At 38.2% G+C, this 23,561-nt stretch overlaps 1 protein-coding gene across 1 annotated transcript in view; it reads right to left on the bottom strand.

The window, feature by feature from the left end:
• Positions 1-248: 248 nt before the first annotated feature.
• LOC124263296 (putative ammonium transporter 2) overlaps positions 249-23,561 on the bottom strand; it is a 38,553-nt gene continuing 15,240 nt past the window's right edge. The window contains 9 exon segments of the mRNA XM_046697885.1: positions 249-2,653; positions 3,386-3,507; positions 4,186-4,299; positions 6,957-7,033; positions 11,508-11,567; positions 13,719-13,790; positions 14,073-14,355; positions 17,117-17,302; positions 17,305-17,382. Of these exon segments, the coding sequence (XP_046553841.1) occupies positions 1,964-2,653; positions 3,386-3,507; positions 4,186-4,299; positions 6,957-7,033; positions 11,508-11,567; positions 13,719-13,790; positions 14,073-14,355; positions 17,117-17,302; positions 17,305-17,382 (1,682 nt within the window). The 3' untranslated portion in view covers positions 249-1,963.

Genomic DNA, 23,561 nt, shown 5'->3' with positions numbered 1-23,561 from the left:
ACTCAATCACGATGTATCCTGTTTTCTACAATAAACATCCTCGTATAGTTAATTTGCATGTAATTATAACAGACATGACACATCAACTCTTGTTGTGAAATATCTGAAACGTAGTATATTCAACTTATTCAGTAAAAAATAGAGTGTCATCTCCAGTTTGTGAAGACAACAACTCTGTTGCCTTCTAATAGACACTCCTGAGAAAATTTGGAGATATGACATATCTGAACTGCCTTTATCGGGTTTCAGCATACAAACCCTGCTAATGTGATTGGGGTTGATTGTAATCTTCCATTACTCGGCCACTAGGGATCTTTTCTGTCTAGACTCACCAGCGGGACTGTTATAAGGAAGTGCTTACCTTTCATACAACGTTTATGTGCGTGCGTGCATGTGTCTATTTGTGGGATAATGTGTGGGATTAAATGCGCTTCATATATTTCTGTATTGAGGATGAAAACAAAATGGGTTTTTTAAAATCATTTTTTGGTAATTGTGATGGCCATATCATCAACCTATATTGAACCGACTGTTGAAGTCAATCAGTGTGTATTTTCACGCTTGTAATGGTTGGAAGAAAGAATAGGGTAACAGCTGCACAAGCAAATGACTGGGCCACATTCACAAAGAACAGATGCCAGGATGTTTGTAACAGCTGCAACACGTTTCATAGATAACGTTGTAATTGAATATACGACACAGTTAAAATCATTTTATCAGAGTGTAAAAGGCCGTGCATGTCATGCATAATATATCATATGCAATATTTTCTTCTTATCTAGTATCTTTTAAACATATGTTATTTAGTAATACAATGCACTTTTAAATGCATATGGATGAGGAATAGATAGCTATCGTTTTGAAACAATCATAATATTTTTTTCTAGATGCAAAGCGTGTTACGAACAAACAAAACAAACTAACATATTTTCGTTGGTCAGTTTCTCAAATTGAACCGAACTGTTCTGACAGCGACTGGTCTTGCTGGATACCGAGTCTGTATAGAGACACAGAAAACAAAATTCCATTGCCAGCTTTGCTGGGATCGGCGGTAACTGAACATTTAGACTTGCACAAGTCCCTTCAGTAACAATTATCACTTTAAATGACAGTTTGTGCATTATATAAATAAAAAGAACAGGTTATAGATATAAAAGACTGGCGTCCTTATGATGATGTCCGCTTGTCAAAACTTAAAAGGATGGATTTCCATACATTCATTGGCAAAGCATTCAGTACAACCTTGGAGCAAAGCTACTGAACATACTTCATAATCAGTCATCCACTACTGAACGGTACTACTAAGGCTTAGCTTGGAGACCTACATAGAATGGATTCTTGGATATTTGCATCAGTCTAAAGTTTATCCACAGTAATATTCTAAATACATGTGTATCAATATTTCCCAATAAAGAGCTTATATATTATTTGGATCAATAGTGGCATCTACTAGTATAGGTTTCAATTCACAAAGCTGTAAACATTTCGCTTGCAATATAGTTTTTATGAACGTTGGTCAATTACTTAGCCCATTATTTCTCAGGCAACATAAATAAATGAGTACTGTAATTGTGTTTGTGAAACAAAATTATATTTTCGATGATTTTATTCGTACTCTACTCATAATGGACCTTATATAATTATTATGTACAAGATATCCTAATATCATCATCACACCATTATGAGTACAGCACTATAAGTGAGACCGAATATCGTTATGATCACTGTTTTGACTGGCCTACGTACATACTCAAAAACTAAAGGGATGTTAACAGAAGAGATTGTATATTTTGTAGTCGGACGGACCCACGTTACAAATGTCGAGATCACTGGATTGTCTGGTCCAGACTCGATTATTTACAGACCGCCGACATATAGCTGGAATATTGCTCAGTGCGGCGTAAAACTAAACTCACTCATTCACTCCAAATATCGAGCACAAGTACAGGGTAGGTATGGCATCTCAGATGTACGTCATTTCAGGCATTTTAGGACGAACAGCAAGGTCCGAATGAAGTGACTGTGCTGTGCCTTCCGTCTTCTTGTCCCTCTGTGTTCCCCTAGGCCCGTCGATCCACATGCTGTAACAGTTCAAATCGGGGCCATGTCTAGGCGTATTGTATTGAAATCTGCCGTTCATTTTACTTTCCGAAAATCCAAAGTCTTCATACAGGAAACCATCATACTTGCTCCCAATGGCTCTGGGGACAATATCGGCGTCACTAGAGAAGGCGTGCCCTTTGTCGTTGGGTTTGTCATCTGGATCTAGTTTATGAGTCTTCCAGAAACGACCTTTCATGTAAAAGTGGAACCTTTTGAGAAAGCGTCTCTTGGGCATCTGGTAATGTGGTTGGTATTTTTTATAGCATGTGTCTGTATGTTTCCCAAAACTATGAGTGTGATGTCCACTAGACTGTCCAACAAGGAAGTCCTCCTCGTCATCAAACACAACCTTCTTGGTTTTCTTGTTATACGTTCCCTGTCCTATCCCGTGTTCAATCAAGTCAGCCCCTAGTATCTCTTCACACAGAGGAACTCGAAGACCAATAACTACGTCAATCAGTTTCAGGAATATATATGATGTCACAAAAGACCATGCGATCAAAACGACTATTGCAAGAGTTTGAATACCGAGCTGGTGAAATCCTCCTCCCTGTAAACAAATGAGATAAAAAGTCTATTTACTCCCACAAATTATATATTTGAATAACATTAAATCTATGCGCATTTAAATGGTTAATCTGTGTACTTTCAATTTGGCATGCATTACTTTCTACATGCATAATAGCACGAAGATGATTCTTTATCAAGCTGCCAATTATCCACGCCCGCAGGATGTAGATTTTTCATTTCATTGGCAAGCTACATTTCAAGCATGAGTACAAATCAGTGCCCCTCTTTGCTGCTTTTCGTCACGATTGGTGTGTGTTGATAACAAATGTTGATAAAGGTAATTATATGGATTCAGTATCATCGACATGCCCCGTGGTTCACCCAAATGGCACTGGCTGATAATTCAGTTAGGGTCAGTAAATATGCCTACATAATAAACTTGCAGATATCCACATGTGAGTTACCTGCCTGAATTAATGAAACACAACCGTTACCACGAAGACCACGCATTCAGCACTGTTTTCAGTACCTACAATCAGTTAGTTTCTTATTCAACAGAAAAACGGAGTGTTTGTACTGAAACAGTTAACATATACTTCTATTCCCAATTATAATACCACCAAAAGCAAGATCGATAATTTACCAAAGGGCACTTACAAGTGTTGTTTAAACTATTTATCAGATGCATGTCAATGAATGTGACCTTGTTTACCAGACAAGTGGTGTTGTCGTTAGGCATTAACTAATAACAACGTAATACAATCAACCTTACACTGAGGACACCATTCTGCACGTTGTTAAGTTGAAGTTCACTTGCAAATGTGTCCTTCCTCGACACAAACCCTGCTGCAAGCAAGCTCCACGTACCGCCTACAGCATGGACGCCTACACAACCTGCAAGACAGGCATCAGATCACCTCGCATGGCTTGTCGACTGTTCAATATTGCCCATTTTCCTCAAGAAAATTCGTGCGTAGGGACATATGTCTTTCTTCCTGTGCAGGACGACTATGCTACGTGTACATAAAAGTCTAGAATTTTGACAATTATTTCTTGCTAACCAAGGCAGAATCTGACAGAGACTTGAGAATGAGCAGTTAACGATACGACACTGAAAACAATACCTAAATAAATAGTACAACGTGCCATTCACAGTTGAACGTACTATCAACACCGCATTTGGAATTATATTAAATACATTAAGAGTCAGTCAATGCATTTAGACAAATAAACAGGATGTGGGTGTAAACGAATTGAACGATGGCATCCCTGTTAACCGAAACCATCAGTTGTTGGGGCAGTGAAATAGAGTGAGTGAGTGAGTGAGTTGGGTTTTACGCCGCTTTTAGCAATATTCCAACCATATCACGGCGGGGGACACCAGAAATTGGCTTCACACATTGTGCCCATGTGGGGCATCGAACCCGGGTCTTCGGCGTGACGAGCGAACGCTTAACCACTGGGCTACCTCATCGCCCCGCAGTGAAATAGAAGTATGGATAGTGATGTACAGCCATGGAAATTAACTAAATCACCGGTGTCGATATATGATGTGTTTTCGTAGACACTTACCAACGGGGTCATCAATCTTGAGTTTCTCCAGGACTGTAATACCAAGTATTGTAAGACATGCCCCAACTATTCCGATCAACAAGCCTTCCCATGGGTGGGCTATTGCACATGTGGCTGAAATGTACAATTGCATTCGTGTTAAAAGACCTACAAGTTGTATACCTTTTGATGATAGATCATCATTTATCATTAATATTATCTTTATTATTTTAAATATAATTATTCTCTGTGCAGGTATGATAACATGGTTCTGGTTTCTAAATTGGTCCCCGAACTCTTATGCTAGGGTTACACTATGTTCCCTGCGGCCACGGCAGCCCCGTTCCGGCGAAACGTAGTGAAACGGGGACAAAAAGGGATGGCCATGAGACAACGTGGGAGGACTGAATGAGCAAACGTGACAGTCCGTGATTGCCGCGGGTGCCGTGCCAATTTTTAAACTGTTTCAAACTTTGCCACGGCAGTCATGATGTCTCAGAGTCACTGACAGTTTCAATCCATTTTCGGTTCGGACCTCTCTGGTGAGAAATGTTTGGTAGTGGCCCAGGTGCTGCCTTCTCCCTTCCGATAACCATTTGCGCACCCACATATATCTTGGCCTTCTTCCTGCCTACTGTTCTCTGGCATTGTCTCTCTGCAGCTGATGCTGGCCTTCTTGCTGTCACAAGGACTCGATGTATGTCCCCGGCAAACATACAAACACAAAATCTTCATCTTGGGGGTTCATGCTGCTCTTGTGTCTCGAGACGTAATGGCTGCTATTGCTTGGGAGGCCTTATTTTTATACCGTGGGCACAAACGTGCCTCAAAGCTGGCCGGCGGCCACGTTTCATCCGTAGAAAGTCTTGACAGAACACACAAAACGTGTCAAACCTTGAACAGGCCGGGAGGAAACGTAGAAGCGTCCGTAGTGCGCCTTTGAGCTTCCGAGACTCAGCAGCCCGTTTTTCCCAACGGCCACTCACGGATACCGTGATGGTGTATATTTCCCAGAGAGATGAGAAGGCAGTGGGATGTACAGTGGTCCGTTGACAAGCGTAATGGTGCTAATATATACATTGGTTTACCACTTTCATAAAATAAACGTTTGGAGCATCCCGTGGGAGGGTCCTACGCAGTTGAAACAAACCCTTACATTATAATATTTAGACATTATTGTACTACAAAAGTACAATTGCAGAGAAAAAGTCATAAAATGCTAAAGCGTAAGACGAAAGGATAAATAAACACAAAGTGCTTCAGGACTGGCGTTATGTGCACATAGATATGTGTGCGTGTTATGAGCCTGGCAGCTGTGTTTTGAACACGCTGTAACTTGTCCATGTACTTCTGCTGTATTCCATAGAGTAGACTGTTGCAGTAGTCTAGACGTGATGTCACAAATGCATGGGTTAGGCATTTTACTGCTGGTGTGTCCATGTACCTGCTAAACTGTCTGATGTTCCTTAGGTGGAAATATGCAGATTTGCTTATGTTACTGACGTGACTTTCCATTCTTAATGTTGAGTCAAAGATGACACCTAGATTTCGAGCATGGCTTTCTGGTTGAACAAACGTGTCTCCAATTTGAACTCCAGGGAACTTGAACTTTGATTTTGTCGGTTTGGAGCTGATGATGAGAATCTCAGTTTTGTCATCGTTCAATTTCAGAAAATTACTGTTCATCCAACATTTGATCTCAGCTATGCAATTTGTTATTGCCTGCAGGGTATTCTGTACAGAAGATGCAGTTTGTGGCTTGAATCCGAGATATAGCTGAATGTCATCAGCATAGAGATGGTAGCTGAAATTGTGGGCTCGGGCTATATCACCAACGGGTATGGTATATACAGTGAACAGGATTGGGCCTAGGACTGAGCCTTGTGGCACTCCAAACCTTAATTCTCTGCTTTCAGACCTTACCCCAAAGATGATAACTGATTGTTTGAAACGATTGAAACCATGATAACGCATCACCAGTGACTCAAAGACGTAACTGTGGAGTTTCCAAGAGAGTGGAATGGTCTATTGTGTCAAATGCCGCTGGAAGATCCAAGAGGACAAGAATTGCCGCTCCCCTGGAATCAACACCATGCAGAAGGTCATTCTGCACACGCAGCAAAGCTGTTTCTGTGCTGTGACCTATTTTGTATGCTGACTGCATGATATCACCAAGATTGTTGTCCAGGAGGTGTTGTTTCAGTTGGTTTGCTACAACACCCTCTATCAATTTGGAAATGAATGGTAAATTTGAAACTGAGCGATAGTTCTTAAAGACATTTGGTTCCAATGTTGGCTTCTTTAAAAGAGGTGTTATTAGTGCTTCCTTCAGTGACGATGATACCTGGCATTGACTTAGTGACTGGTTCACTATGGATGTAATAGCTGGCATGACGGCCTGTGGGTTGTTTTTAATAAGCCATGTTGGACAAGGATCGAGAGAACACGATTTAGTATATATCCGCTAGACTTGCACAAATGTCTAAGTAATAATTCATAGTTTAAATGATTTTTAATTTATAAAAGATATGCATATCTAATTTATATAATATGTACATATTCTTCTAACAGACGAGTGTCCGTCACTTATCTAGACTTACCTCTTTAAAGGATAGAATTACTATACACCATGGGCTAAAAATTCAGTACAGCCTTGGAGCAAGGCTACTTGTTCCGCCTACTTGTTCCTTTATACGTGGTTCCTATATCCAAACTGTAGTTAATGGAAATGTCTATGTACGACGGTAGCTTTGTGTTATTTGACCTGTATCAGTCTCTGGCATAAGACTCACCGGTTATAGCAACAAGAGACCCAAGGATGCTGTTGATCAGATAACCCACATCAAACTGACGCTTCTTCAGAATGTAGCTGAAACTCAAACATCAGTGTGCTGAACAATATGTGTGTAAGTCTGTTATCACTGTGTAAAGAGAAATCTCACCCAAGTGTCTACTGATATCAATTATATCAACACGAGTTACAAATATCCGAGGCTTGCCGAGGATATTTTTACTTTTATCAACGAATGTTGATATAATTGATATCACGAGGGTGAGATTCTATTTATCATAAAAAATCACTCTTCATTAGCTTTCAATGAAAAATGTACATCTCTGAACACGGTACTACCATTAGACTTGCAGTGCAGCCATGTCATAGCATTGTGACGTCATCACGTTTATGACGTCATAGCTTTGTCAGAGCCTTGTACAAAATCTACTGTCAAAATGATATCTCCTAGGAGATATCGTTTGATCTCGCACAAACAATATCTCCTGTGGAAAACACAGTTTTGGATGATAAATATATATTTTGCATCTAGCATCCACACAACAAATTAACAAAGCCACCATCCCTACACACATACACACATGCTAACATCACCCCAAATACGCCTCCACACACCAACATTCGCGCACGCGTACACACACGAGATTCTCCAGATGCATTTCATTAGAGAAGTTTTCGACATAATTGTGAAATGCTACCTGATCTGGCTTCACAGCGACCAGTTAGAACACAGTTAATAATTCCTTAAAACTGTCTTAGTTATTGGCCATGAGATTACTTAAACTGGAAACTGGCTACAATCCGTTTCTAAGATATCCCACGAGGGTTTAATGACAACCAATTACTGGCACGTAATCAACCATTCAGAGATACGAGAGGCGATTTCCAATAGGTTTGAAAAACGTCTATATGTATAAGACGAGGCACGAGGGAAATGGATATGTGCGTCGAATTCACGTGTTTCGTTAAGTCAGCTGACATCAATTTTGTTTTCGGGCAATGTTAGTGATCCGATCATTGAAAGAAGATATTTCTAGAACAATAACTCCAGTGAAGGTGAAACAGAAGGAAAATTCAAATCATTCACCATTTCTATATTATACATAACAAACGTTTTATTTTATCGGAGTTTGTAAATGCTGAAGCAACAGCACATACGCTCGTCCATGATCGTTTGGGGATTCTCGAGAGGCATTTAGAAGTTGGTGAATATATAAGCCGAGTATATGGATGGCAACTTCTTCTTCTTTCTTATTGTTCCCAATACGTTGAATACATGCATATAGAGGAATATGTGTACAAAAAAGCTTGTGGGCTCATATGAGATATAGTACATTAAATATCAATATCAGTAATAAGTTTGGGTTAAATAGTCATTCAGGATTAAATTCTGGGATGAGAGGAAACCATTTGGCTAAAAAGCTTTTGACATCATTATTTCTTCTGGAAATGAATTTTTCAGTGGTGAATATGTCTTTCAATATCCTTAAGTAATTATCAACTTTTGGGATTGTTTTTTCAAAGAGCAAGTGTAAATATACCTCTAAGCAGATAATATTATATGATTCAGTAATGAGTTCTTACCTAAAAAGCCAAACCATATCAAAGTTTTTGTCAAATTAAGTGCTTGGATACTTTTCGTAATCCACTGTTCAAGTTTCTTCCAGAAAGTTTTTGTTTCATCACATTCCCAATATACATGGCATAAGGTCTCACCAGAAACTTAACTAAGAGAACATATTGTATTGTCAACAAGATTCATTATAGAAAGTTATTTTTTGGTATGAACAATTCCGTGCAGAATCTATATTGAAAATCTAACAGATTGACATCTCTTAAATTCTTTCTGCAAATATCAAAACCCTTATGCCAATCAAAGTCAATACAATCAAATAATGTATCCCATTTTGGGCACATATTAGGTTTAACATTTTCAGATAACAATTTATCATAGAATAATCTTGAATCTTTTCTTGAGGATATGAAATCCTTTTGGAGAGAATTTATATCGAGATCATTGATGATTATATATCCATATTCCTTTATAGTCTTTTTCCAAAATATATATAACATATCCAAGATCTAAGTGTGTACCTCTTATATCAAATGTAAGCTTGAAATGATCAAAGGATAAAAACCCATGTTCATCACAAAGATCTTTGATTGTCAAGATTCCACTTTTAGCCCAGTGTCTAATAATGTAATCTGAGTTTTTGAAATTATTATTCAGCCATCTAGGTTGGGATACAATTTCATTAATGTTCTCTGCTTCCATAGTAATTTTGATGCAATATGATTTCCATGCCTTTTAGACATCTTTACAGAAAGGATTATCAACTGCAACTATATTCTGAACATTTGCTCCATATTTTAGCATATACTTAAAAGGAAAGTTGCATGGGTTACCGGGATTTGTTTGTTTATTAAATATAGTTTGAGTGTAGATAATTTCATGGTGTTAACAAAGGTCTTAATATCAATCATGCGTAGACCCCCCGTAATACTTTTTTGCTCCGTATGATTTTGTCATTTTTGTCATTCCGGATGAATTTTAAAAAATATTCTCTCAAGCGCGGGGATAAAATCCTCAGGAGGGTTAGGTACAGTGTTAAAAATATGAACTAATTTTGAAAGAGCCAATGTCTTAAAAACAGTAACTTTGCCTATCAAAGTCAAATGTCTTTTTCTCCAAGTTGCCAGTAATCTATTTACCTTCTTCCAGTCTTTTCTTTGTCTTAATAACCCAGAAATTATTCAAATCCGAAGTAAGTTTAATTCCTAATACTTCAAATTGGTTTTTTTGCCATTCTATATTCACATCTTGTCAAAGCTTTTGAGCCAATCCAGATTGCTTTAGTCTTATCTATGTTTATTTTTAGTCCTGACATATTGTGAAATGTATTAAATGTGTCTGTAGCAGAATACAAGTTTTCATCTGAGCCATCCAAAAATAATTCAGTGTCATCTGCATATTGACCTAATTTGTATTTCTGATCATCCATTACAATACCCTTTATAGTTTCATGTTGTCTTATCATACATCCTAGGATTTCAGCAACAAAAAGAAATAGATACGGAGACATGGGATTCCCTTGCATGAACATGTGTCATAAGTTTAATCCAACGTATAATCTTTGGACCAAAACCAAATTTTACTAGGACAGAATTGATAAAATCTTTGGAAACTGTGTCAAATGCTTTTTCGAAATCAGTCAAAATTAGTAAACCGGACATGTCTCTTTTCTTAGTTTCAAACATAATATCATATAATAACCTTGTATTTTCACATAATGTTCTGCCAGGCATAAATCCAGTCCGGCTATTATGTATCAGGGAATCAGGGTAGTTTTTAACCGATTTGAGATACATGCACTTATTAATTTATACAGAGCATTTAATAAAGTAATTGGTCTCCAGTTCTTCAATAAGGTCCTATTTTTATTAGCGCGCGCGCGCACACACACACACACACACAACACACAAAACAAAAAAACAAAAAAACAAACACAAATAGGCATTTCGAAATTCGTAAGTAAGTCTAAAATCACTGAGAACAGAGTGATGCATACTCTTTACAGTTTATCGTACAATTTGCAGTGGTTTTCTTGTATTGTGGATACATCTAAGGAAAAGAGTCGAAAAGATGGGAAATTTCTCACGAATGTACGTCCCCTTGATGGAAACTCAATACAGTTTTGGATGTAGCTGTAATATTTACGCAACAGCTCCACCTACAATAAATCACTGTATACGTTGCAGTATTTCACTTAACGTTTATCGATTCATATCGCCCGTCCTATACCCATGTGTCTCTCACAATGCATATAACAAAATGAGAATGAATGTATTCCATCAATCATGTTTGAGCAAAGCATATCTACACCGAAGAGATAATAATCTCAGTCGTCACTCAAAACTTAAAGTGTGTTTATGCCTAAATCTGCTCGCTGTATCTAGTTTTCATCATATTTACTCAAAACTACATTTAAGTGTTTTGTGAACTACACGGTATGGGATATACCGGTGACAGAAAGTAGTATAGCGTAACAAATAATGCAATTTTAGCTAGGGACCTTTGTTGGTAAATGGTAAGCAAAACAATGCACCGTGGGAGTCCAGATAAACGTGCAATGTGTCCGTTGTTCGATGGCATCCGATGCCAAGGCAATCTAACGGAGCTGAGTTTAAGATACATGCAACGACAATTATGTCGTTATCTTTAGCACATCAAACCGACCTGACCTCATGCAACCCTTGATTTGTTTGACGATCACTGGATCTATCAGATAGAACCCCTGTAGTGGTTCAACAATTCGAGCGAATCTTTTAATTGAATGTCAAGTCCATTCACTTTTCCTTAATCAATAAAAATAGTTTGGTAAGCATCCACTTGATAACTGACTGTAATTTATATCTCACCGACTAACCAGAAACAGTCACATAATGGTCTTATCTGAAGCTAACAGCTTCGACCACTCAATTTTCTCGTTATTTAAGTAGGATTACAACTGATAGTGATGAAACGGTTTGAAACAGATGATAGGACAATTACCTCAGGGTGAGGCCAACAATCCCTCCAGATGTTGACGCACATATAGTCGAAACTGCTGATCTGGAAATAAAACAGATTTAACATCGGCGTGGAATACACAATATTCTTATTCAAACATCAACTATACATATAGTTCAATACCATATATACCGTATGTGAGATCTGACCGTTTTGTAAATAACATTGGGTATTCCTTAACTGTACAGTACTCACAGAAGCCGTCACTTCCACTAATGTCGTATTTGTTTTCAATACACAAATCAATGAATTTGACATAGGTTTCCTTCATGTTTGAAATTTCAACATGATAACCGTTTTGTTAAATTCATTATCTTTTATCTCGGGGCATTTTTCTGTTGTAAGCATGACAAACCTTAAAATTGTATGTTGTGATGAATTTGTCCATTGTCCATTTGTCCATTGTCCCTTTGTATGCAAAGTTTCTATAATACAGGACATGGAAATTGCGTCTTTATAGGTATGTTCACATGGTGGTTCGTGAACAAGAGTATGCGTTCAACAACTTTAGTGCAGGTAATAAGGAACTACCAACACTCTTATATTATGATGCAGTTAAACTGCTCTTTTCTTTCGATTTCCTTTATGCACTGTTTCTGTTGACTCTTAGCAGCGAGTTTACTTTGACAAAGTTCCAAGCACGGTACTAAAGCAGCCAAATACTGGAACCTGTGATTCTATGTTTGTGATACCAAAAGGGCATTCCAAGTACAGAATGATCTAGGTGAGGTGGTATGACTATATGGTCTATATAGACTTTAGAAAAGAATTTCCCTGCTTCAGTGGCACTACATCTAGAGATATACCTGGTATTTTAATATTTGCAGATCTCACATGTACATGGAATGAAATAACAAGAAGTTATCAAAAGACACTGTCTGATGCATACTCTCTCTAGACATAAATTCTCACAGCTGTGAAAGAGACATGGCGTCATCCTTGGATGTTATGACATCACGGTACACAAGAGGATATTTAAATGGCGTGCTTGCGTTTCTAACTGAATCGTCTGGTTAGGATAATGTACACACACAGAATATGCGTCATTTTTTCTGATATGTTGACGTTAAGTAGGAAGCTTTTGGTGTAAATAAGTGTTTTTAGGGTTTCAACTTCCATTTAATCAAGTTTTTCAACCAATACAATTGCAGCATACACTCTCATTATTTTTACAATAATTTTAACGAATTAATTGATGTGGAAGCTATTACTATTCCATGCTTGGTTCTGAATCTAGTTCTGGTCCTGGCGATATACCGGAACCACAGCTTTGCTATTGATAACCGTCTCCTCTTATTATCAATTAGTGTTAATGATCAAAAGGCCTATCCATTAATAGTTATTGCAACACTCTCTTATTGAAGGATATTGTGTTCTACATACCGTGCACCGTATGTCCAATAAAGGTTCTGTCCTGAAGGTATGTGGTTGCAGTCTATTCTAATAATGATTACACTTCAATTGACGAAAACGTCCCCGTGTGCTAAGATTCATCCCATAACAATGTTCTAAAAGCATGTATTTTCAACCCTTGACTGATCCTCTATAGTTCAATCTCGCGAACGTCATTACCTAGATTTGAGTATCACAAGATACACAGATGGTAGCGACAATTGCACTTGGGACCGTTACTGCCTGAATATTTTATTTTGAGTTCAAGCTTTTGAATTTAGCACTCAACACAAGAGTCAAACACACCTTGCGTAAGTGAAATTGTAACAGACACTTTACGCTCGTGTACATGTTCACAAAACGATTATACTCGAACAAATGTTCAGTGGATCCTGTCAAAGCTACGAATTGCTCCAATATGACTGTACGAAGTAGTCGTCTTCAGATAAATGTATGCATTAAAGATTTAAACATGCGGGATAAAGTACAATGCCTGGCTGAGAAAATGTCACTTTAAGCGAAAAGTATCTTTCAAAAACTCCAGAGCAGATGAGAAGGTATTACAAACACGCTTTTTGAACTCCACAAGAAAATCATTCTATTTTCCTCACATATACTTTATACGTTTAACGTGTTATGTTTATGTACCTGAAACCCAACTTCCACTTCAAACGAATGACTTACTACAGAGAAGGTAATATGACACCAGTCACAGCACTATTACTTTAAGGCCACGATGCATGTATTCTTTTTTTCAAAATATATCTGCCGTTTCCCGTTCTTCTCTTAATTGTACAATACCTGGCTGCCAACTTCCACTTCGACCCGGATATTCCAAACGTGCTGCCACAGTTAAATCCAAGCCAACCCCACCTTAAACACCAACATCCGTACAGTGTTAACGTACTGCACTTGGGTATATTCACACACACACATAGTTATATCAATTATGCCGTTACACATATGTGAGAGAGTGCTTGTGTACCACGGTTTACATGTCAGTTACTGATTCGATGTTGCACATTGTCCTGCATGCATTTACATTCTGATCATGATCGAGTCGCCTAACCTTTCAGACCATTTGTAGATATATTTAAACCTGGAGTTAAGTATGCTGAGTTATATACCTTGAAATCCTATTTATATAGAACTTACCAAAGCATAAACATTCCGAGCATTGCATTCGTAGGAGATCCCATTTGAGGGGCTTTCTTACTCTTGAAGCGATTGTGACGAGGCTTGAGAAGAAGAGTTGACACCAAGCCTGTGACCCCTCCTACTAAATGAACTGGTCCTGCTCCAGCGATGTCAATCACACCCATAGTCTGTAACCATCCCTGTTTACCCCAGAACCAGTGGGCGGGGAAACAGTACACGAATGTATTCAGTAATGAAAATATGATGTATGCCTCTAGTTTTGTCCTCTCCGCCATCGCACCTGGAATAACAATCAAACATAGGATGTATACCAGCTGAAGTCAAAATAGTTTATCATATACATCTGGAATGACAATCAAACATAGTATATACACCGGCTGAACCAAAAATAGTTTATCATAAACATCTGGAATGACAATCAAACATAGGATGTATACCAACTGAACTCAATTAGTTTATCATATACATCTGGAATGACAATCAAACATAGGATGTATACCCAACTGAACTCAATTAGTTTATCATATATACATCTGGACTGAACTCAAAATAGTTTATCATAAACATCTGGAATGACAATCATACATAGGATGTATACCAACTGAACTCAAAATAGTTTATCATATACATCTGGAATGACAATCAAACATAGGATGTATACCAACTGAACTCAAAATAGTTTATCATAAACATCTGGAATGACAATCAAACATAGGATGTATACCAACTGAACTCAAAATAGTTTATCATATACATCTGGAATGACAATCAAACATAGGATGTATACCAACTAAAATTCAAAATAGTTTATCATATACATCTGGAATGACAATCAAACATAGGATGTATACCAACTGAACTCAAAATAGTTTATCATATATCATAGAAAAAAGTTGTCATGTTTTTGAGCAATAAATATGTAAGTATAATCATGTCACATTTAGAGATTGCAATCATTTGTATCGTTGAATTATCGCATTATTGAAGTTATAATCGTAGTCTGTGTGAAATACTGCTCCATATAAATGTAGTAATTATTTACAGGTGAAGCTGTATACTCGTGAGAAAAATGTCGAATCTTTTGGAATCTGACCAAATAGACAGAGATAACTCTTCAGATGTATCTATAATACAACATTACCACTGCAAAATGTAGGTTAAATTCTGAAGTGATGAATCACTCTTTTCTTAGTGGTCACAATACTTGTGTGTGTGTGTGTGTGTGTGTGTGTGTGTGTGTGTGTGTGTGTGTGTGTGTGTGTGTGTGTGTGTGTGTGTGTGTGTGTGTGTGTGTGTGTGTGTGTGTGTGTGTGTGTGTGTGTGTGTGTGTGTGTGTGTGTGTGTGTGTGTGTGTGTAAAACTGAGTATTATTTGGACTCATTTTCTGTGCCAGCTGTTTACTGTGCCATCCCTTAAACACAACCATGAATTGATATCATTTATGTAACCCTAGCATTCATATTGACCCTATGGATGGTAAAAAAAGGTAACAAGGTTTCAGATCAGACACCATGGAATAACCAGTGAAACGTTCATATCTGGAACAACGTACGTCAATGTATATAGGGTATGACTATGTTTTCACCAAGAAATAGACAATCGTTAAGAGTTAGAGATCGGTTTCACGCCACTTTAAGGAACAAAATTAAAACGTCACTCATTGTACCATGTAGGGACTCGAACATTCTTAATTTGTGAAGCCCATTTCTGGTGTCCCCCGCCGTGATATTGCTGGAATATTGCTAAAAACAGCGTAAAACCATACTCCGTCAGTCAGTCAGTCGAACATTCTCAAAGTCGAGCTTTCAGCACCTCGAATTTTAAACTCTAGTACTACATGTGCAAGTTTATTCCTGTGGTTTATTTTTCGGCATGTGCTGGTAATATACTAGCTTTATTTGCCGACTTCAAGACGCACTGATTAGTATAACCGCTTTTACCCGGATTGTCATCATATGATACAAAATCTATGATGAGGTGAACAGCAAACATTATGGATATGTCTAGACAAGCGCACTATGACATTTTGTAATAACTGTAAGTTGTATTTCTTGTTTTCATTCAAAGATATTAGCACACTTGCGTTTTTTTCCTTAGATAAATAGTTGTCTTTGTAAGACAACGGGTTATACTCCTCTCAGATCAAATAGGGATCCCTTGTAATGTATCCAATTAGATCGATGTGTTTATTTTAAGGGATTCACTGACGTATATTATAAAAGACGACTTGGTCGATCAGGTGACTTAAAGATTCCATACAAACACAATAAGACATACAAACACAATGTATGACATACAAACACAATGAGAGACCATCATTGGCACTGATGGTGTTTATTTCGCAGTTTCAATATAAACTCACCACCTCGTTGACTTGAAACCCTCAGTATAGGTTAAAACTAGTGTTGCATCTCAACGGCTGCCACAAAATGTTCACCCGTTCAAAATATAAATCAATGAAGTTTGCGCAGAAATATTTAAAAGACATTCAGTACTTTGGCACATTGATTGAAAACTATTTAATGCTTCCAAAATATTTATCTTCACTTAACTGATGGACACATTTTAGCGCTATCACCTGATGCATGTTGGATAATCCGTACAGAGCGTCTTTGTTTTAGCACGAAATGTAGACTTAACATGGCAAGGTTGAATGTCTATAGAAGTGTCTATATACATTCTTGCTTCGTGAAGATGACTGTACATCTGAACGTATGTTCCACCGTCAACGCTTCTCTTCTCCATAACCTATGTGCATACAGACATTACAGTCTTACATAACTGTACATCCGGCATGTTTATGTCACATGCCACCCGTGAAGATCCGGGTTAGAATTGGTCTTCAGCAACCCCTGCTCGTCGTAAGGGGCGACTAAAGGGATTGTCAGACTCACTGTATTGCTTCACAAATGTCATCGTATCCCGATTGCGTCATCGATGCTCATGATATCAATCACTGGATTGGTCCAAGTTCCATTATTTACCGTGCAACGTTAAAGAACAAGTAAACAAACAAATTAGGTAGCATAAATGTCGGTTACCTGAAACGATAGTAGTAGCGGTCGTGGCAAACGACGCCTGGAAAAAGAACTTTGAATACACGTATCCTAAACTTTCTTCATCTGCCGTGACAAAAAAGTCCCCCCAGCCATTGAAAGGGGTAGCACCGCGTTCATCTTCACCAAAACTCAGTCCATAACCAAACATCCAGTATGTGAGTCCCCGCAGATTACATCCACGGCGTTCTTTACCATGATGTTCACCTCGTTCTTGCTGGAGACTGAGCCGCTTTCCAACAGACCAAAACCTGCAACAAACAGACGTTTTGTACACAAAACCAAGAATCAGCAAATGGAATGTTATATTAAGTCAGATGTGATGATAGGTGGTATTGGTACACGCGTGTGTTGGTTTTTGGTGTTTTTGGTATGTGTGCTATTTGTTGTTGTTGTTGTTGTTGTTGTTGGAGGGGGGTAGGTGTGGTGTGTTTTCCCCCGGTGCCAAGAGAACATGCTGTAATGCGCTACGTTCTAGCTATCTACAAGTCCAAATAAAATCTATCTTTACTACTTATATCTGTATAGGGGCGCTTTTCCAGAAATATCTATATTGCTTTCTGAACACATCGGGGCGGTAGGGTAGCCTAGTGGTTAAAGCGTCCGCTCGTCACACCAAGGACCCGGGTTCGATTCCCCACATGTTTACAATGTGTGAAGCCCATTTCTGGTGTCCCCCCGCCGTGACATTCCTTAAAGCGACGTAAACCCATACTCATTCAATCACTAGTATGTGTATAAATATGACGTGGTTGGGGAGACTTTCCAGTTACAATATAACAACATTTCTCCGCCACTGCTGCATCAAGTGCTATCATCCAATGTTTAAGAAACACCGGGTGGGTACTGACTGAACCCTGGGTATTAGTCAACACGAAACTAAGTCCCTACTCCAATCCTCTTTACATATCCGCTGTATCAAGTGGATACAGAAAGCTGGTAAGCGATACAGGTTCGTTTAGTACAACATCTTAAACGCAAATTGATCATGCTTTTCATGTCTATGCCCCTAAACTGTACCTCAATGAGTTCCACCGGTAATATTGTAAACGAAACAACTGCTTCAGCAAACCTGCGGCTAATACATTACCATGGTAACAGCTGGTAACACAACAATGATATGGCATATTTCTAATTATTATGGAAATGATTTTGTCGGTGCTATTTACTTTATCTTTCCTATGTGTCCAATGCCAAAGTATCCTAATCTAGAAGAAATACGAGTCCCTCTGAAGATATTCTTCTTCTGTAAAAACAAACAGTATAACATACTCCTATATTTTCACAATAATTGTGACCACCGATGATATAAGCAGATATGTGCTGTGATATTGCTGGAATATTGCTGAAAACGGCGAAAAATCCCTCCTCCTTCACTCAGGACTAAGGATTATATGTACCAGTACCCAAATCTTCTCTGAGCTGAACGTCTCCTTTTCAACGAACCGATAACTCCATACAGCAAATCACTTCACTGTATTCTATGCTAAGAGCCAATAATCAATGTACTTGATGGAGACAAAATGCTTTCTCCAGGGAATGGAACAGCTATTGTAATTTATATTCATGGCATGCGGGTGATAAAACTTTAGAATGCAGGAAATGAAAACATCAGCTGAAGACTTCCTTAGGATTTAATTCTAAAATTTGATTATGAAGTTGGAAATCTCTTTTACATGTACATTGCATATTAATTGTATGAGTTATTTCAACGTTTATGTATTGAACACTTAGGCACTAGAAATACTGCCATTGATCTTCACACCGGTACCATAACTTTTGGGGGTATTTTTAGAAGCAATTACTTGTAGTTGGCATGACAACTCACCTAATACGTTGTTACATCCTACCACATCCTTGTGAGATTACTGACTAAATATTTAAAGAACATGCACCTTCCTAGCAGTGGAAAACTATCCTAAATGTCATGTTTATATACGGCTAATTAGTCGGAGAGCATGTTGTATCTTGGAATCGCGAGTCTTTGTCATCTGAATATCAATACTTGGAACAAATAATTGGTTGTAAGATTCCTTCCAGGGATAGATAAAGACCTTATCAGTTTGCTTAGGCATCTCGTGTAGTCAAACACATGGTTTGTCGTCTCTTATATACCAACAATGTCAAAAGTAAAGCAATCACTTATCTCAATTTGTACTCGCTAGTATAAGTACAATATTAGTGTGTACATTCTTGAAGTAATTCTTGCTCGAATATGAATATGCGCAAAACGTTAGGCTAGTAGTCATGTTTTTTAAATAATGTGCATTTTAAGTCCTCATTTATTGTGTAACAATTATGTGCCTAGGGATATGGTATCAATGCCTTCAGTTGCGCATTCCACATTCGCCCTCTCAAAGGTGGTAAATTAATAATTCATCTGTCCAGTATATGTTTTAATTCCTTGAATTCTGCACTGTCATCTTTGGAAGAAATACGCTGGCCAAAAGATAAAACATGCAACGTTTATTAGAACACCACCACAAATTCGAAACATTCTTTCAGGCAAATGTAGATGGCATCACACGTTAAATTCATTCCCTCATTTTTTAAACCAAAGCTAAACAACATGATAAATCCAACTTTTGTTTAAATGTTTATGAATGTAACCAGCTCTCAGTTCTAAGTTAGTGGGTGAGTAAACATTTATCACCACATCGGCACTATGACGGCCACATAGTGACGGGAGCGCTCAGTCATGCAAAGCTCACCATGTGTGTGATAATGCATTGTGAAACAGCCCATACATCTCGTGTGTTTTAATTACCACGACTTGGGTTGTTAAAATCATGAACCTTGAAAGTGAGTGAATGAAATTTGAAATGACAACAAAATATTTGGGCTGTCTAAAATCACGTCAGCATATTAAAGTACAATAACTAGACTATCACAGATTTTATCTAAAACTAAATCTAGTTTAAGAGCGTGTAAGAAAATCAAACTACCATTTAACGACACAATATACAAGAAACAGTCCAGGGATCACCAGCAACCCAATCAGGGACCATGAAGACCTTCGAGAACCTTGAAAAAAACAAATGTTCGATAATGCGATTCCGTATTGACTAAATATGGCGTAACTGTGTTCTTCTATTACGTGTATTCAACACTTTAACCTCCGCTTTAATTGATCCGAAGAACGGCATTTCTATTCATGTTCCACACAATCTATATTCCTTCATTACTAATGTCCACGGTTCGGTGTATACATAGTCAGCCGAAATAAATAATAATCCATTCTAGTTACATCCGACGATGCGCAGTTAAATACGTTATCTTGGAAAGCCAGGTCCCTCTGGGTCCAATATGTACGGTGAGATAGACAGGGCTAACCTCTACTGACAAATACAATCAGTCAACATGTGGGCTTGGTTGATACAGAATTTCACGACGGCCGGGATAGTAGTCATAGTTAGTGCTGATGGCAGCGCCATAATAGACGTCCACAACATGATAATCATCGTTAATGCACTGGCATGTTGTTCATTATCAATGTTTATGTGTTTCAACAGATTCATTCTTTGGGCAAATTGCGTTTTACAAACTTTCATTTCAACACAAGGACATACAGAGTCAATACACATTATGAGGGATTAAGTGCGTTGCCAATTGTACTTTACCTCAACGTCTCAACAACCCCCACTGTACTGCAAGGCGAACATGTCTCATGAACGTTTTTCTTTACTCTCAACCATTGAACTTTAACTCAACAAGCCCCACTGTGCTGCAAAGCGAACATGTCTCATGGACGTTTTTCTTTACTCTCAGCAATTGTACTTTACCTCAACAAGCCCCACTGTGCTGCAAAGCGAACATGTCTCATGGACGTTTTTCTTTACTCTCAACCATTGTACTTTACCTCAACAAGCCCACTCTGCTGCAAAGCCAACCTATTTCTTGAATGTTTTTCTTTACTCTCAACCATTGTACTTTACCTCAACAACGCCCACTGTGCTGAAAAGCCAACATATTTCTTGAACATTTTTCTTTACTGATAAATCCCAAAGAAGCAATCGTCACCATCAAGCGCACTTCAAAAATACAAACATTGGGTGTCGCTTTATCAAAATCAGTAATTACGCTATCGCGTCACTGGATTGTCGAATAAAGAAATTCGAATAAAGACTATAGCTGGAAGATAGTAAATTACTGGGATATATATATCACTCCAAACTGCTTTTGACTTTCCTGCATTTGAACATTACGTTTTGTAAATTAAAAATATAACTCCCCTCACGGATATACTCAAAGAGATACTGAAAACAGACTTAATGATCCCTGGGGTAAAGTAGAATTTCTTCCAATTGCCCACCATATTGATGTATTTAGTTTGACGCGCCTTGGAACTTATGCTTTTACCATGGGAAAGATCCTGTTGATTTCCTTCTGCCACTCAAGGAGATTTATAGTGATAGGGCACGCAAGTGTCCGAGTATGGTATCACGAAAGACAGATCGACACCACTGATTGATCGAAAAGATATTTTGGTTAGAAATCAGACTCGCGCCCCTTTCTTAATGACACAACCCAGTGGCAATAATGTTCCTCTGCTGCCTCCTCGCCCGTAGTTACTATGAGCAAATTGTCATCCAGAATTGTTGTAACTAGAAGCAAGTTCCAGTTTTGGTCATCCGAAAATTTGTCTTAAATCATTCATATTTACTAACCATTATTTAGAGCGAATGCTGTTCATCACCCCTACAGCATGTGAACAGGACAAGTTCAATACATCTTGTCATCATTGCGATTGCATCCTTCAAAATGCTAAGCTTTACTGATGGCTTTGTCTTGGGAGAAGTACTCACAGAAGTGAAATTATTGACTTCTCAAATTACAGATAAATAGAATGATTGAGGCAACATTTTGCTCCAATAGATCTTGTACTAACAGAATGTCATTACGTGAACTACTCCAGATGCAGTAAATGTTAGTCGCACTGAGAGTCTTCCAAACATGACAGATTGTTGGAGAATGCCATTTCCTGCCTAATGGAGTTACATGAATACCATGGGTTTGGGAAAAAATTCGTATTAAGTACATACGTCTGAAGAGCATCATTAATCCTATATCATACGCTCAACTTAAAACCTCCTAGAGCTGATTACTAATCACGTGCGTTTTTATATGAAATCATTATCCGTATCTGATTAAAGTTAACTTTCATGATATACATGAATACTACTCCAAACACTAGGAACGTTTACCTTGAGCTCCAAATGGGGTGTGCTTCTGAGATTAGGGTCCTTAAATAAGAATATACTAATACTAGAAAACGTGGCAAAGATTCACGGTTTTATTAGTACCAACAAACAGTAATTAAAGACAAGTAACGCAAATTATAAAGGGCCAAAGCTCTAATCAACACTGACAAGGATGATCAGCTAAGCAACGCTACAGCCCCTATTAACAAAGGTAGCTAACACCTCCCGCTGAAGTAGACAACTCATTAGTCGGCTAAGATCAGTCATCAGCTGGGATTTACCATTAAGAGCGATTAACCTTGGCTTTGGTAATTAGGAAAGCCTTTCACAAAGCGTGAACCTAAAATATTCTTTTACACAGTAACAAGTTAATAAAAGGCTAGTCTTACAACATAAAGTTGTTTGGACTGAACCTTCAGATTTCTAAAACATACGGATACTTGACGTGTTGAGTAACTTACTAACACCAATAAAACGGTTCTCGACTCAAACTAGGTGATCAAGGGAAGATTGGTCATCTAGAGATTATTAGAAATAGGGGATCCTGAATATAACACCGCAGCCAATTGGTTTAGATCAGTACCAGCAGACGTAAGTCAGAATAAGATCAATATCCAACTTTAAAATAGTTAGTAGCGAAGACAAGTTTTGACCTGACCGCTCAGTAGCAGTACGACTAGATTCCCTCCAGCGACTCTTGGTGATAGTTATCCTTGAAGGTGGCAAAAAACGACCAGCGCTGGCTTGAAGCGACTACTAAATGCCCCAAGGAATATGAAAATTGTATTTTGTTTTAAAACAGTGACAACACTACTAGCAATAGGGAGATTTTTGCTGCAAGATGTAGGCACCAAGATAAGCAGCTGAACATGAGCTACCTAAAGGTACCAATAAAATGTAAAACCTGGTACAATTCGTGGGGTGGCACAAATGATAAAAAGTAGATGTGAAATACCTACATAGTACTGGGTAATCTCGCCACTTCGTGTAAATGTGGAGAATCATCACCAACACTGCTTTCAATCATCTGGTATCTTCAGGGCAAATGGTGGTCACCAACGACATTGATATCAATGTTAATTGTCTATTTGCCCCGTCCCCCATCACCCAGGTACGTCTCCAGTTCCAGGGTACGGGGTTTTGTCAATGTAATTATTATGATGGAACATTGCTTAGACAAACGACCAAGTATGAAGTTGCTATTATTAGAAACATAACATTTACACCAC

The sequence above is a fragment of the Haliotis rubra genome, unplaced genomic scaffold, assembly GCF_003918875.1.
Source record: "Haliotis rubra isolate DU_JTF1 unplaced genomic scaffold, ASM391887v1 Scf120, whole genome shotgun sequence".
Classification (NCBI taxonomy): Eukaryota; Metazoa; Mollusca; class Gastropoda; order Lepetellida; family Haliotidae; genus Haliotis; species Haliotis rubra.
This window is presented reverse-complemented; position numbering and strand designations above follow the sequence as displayed.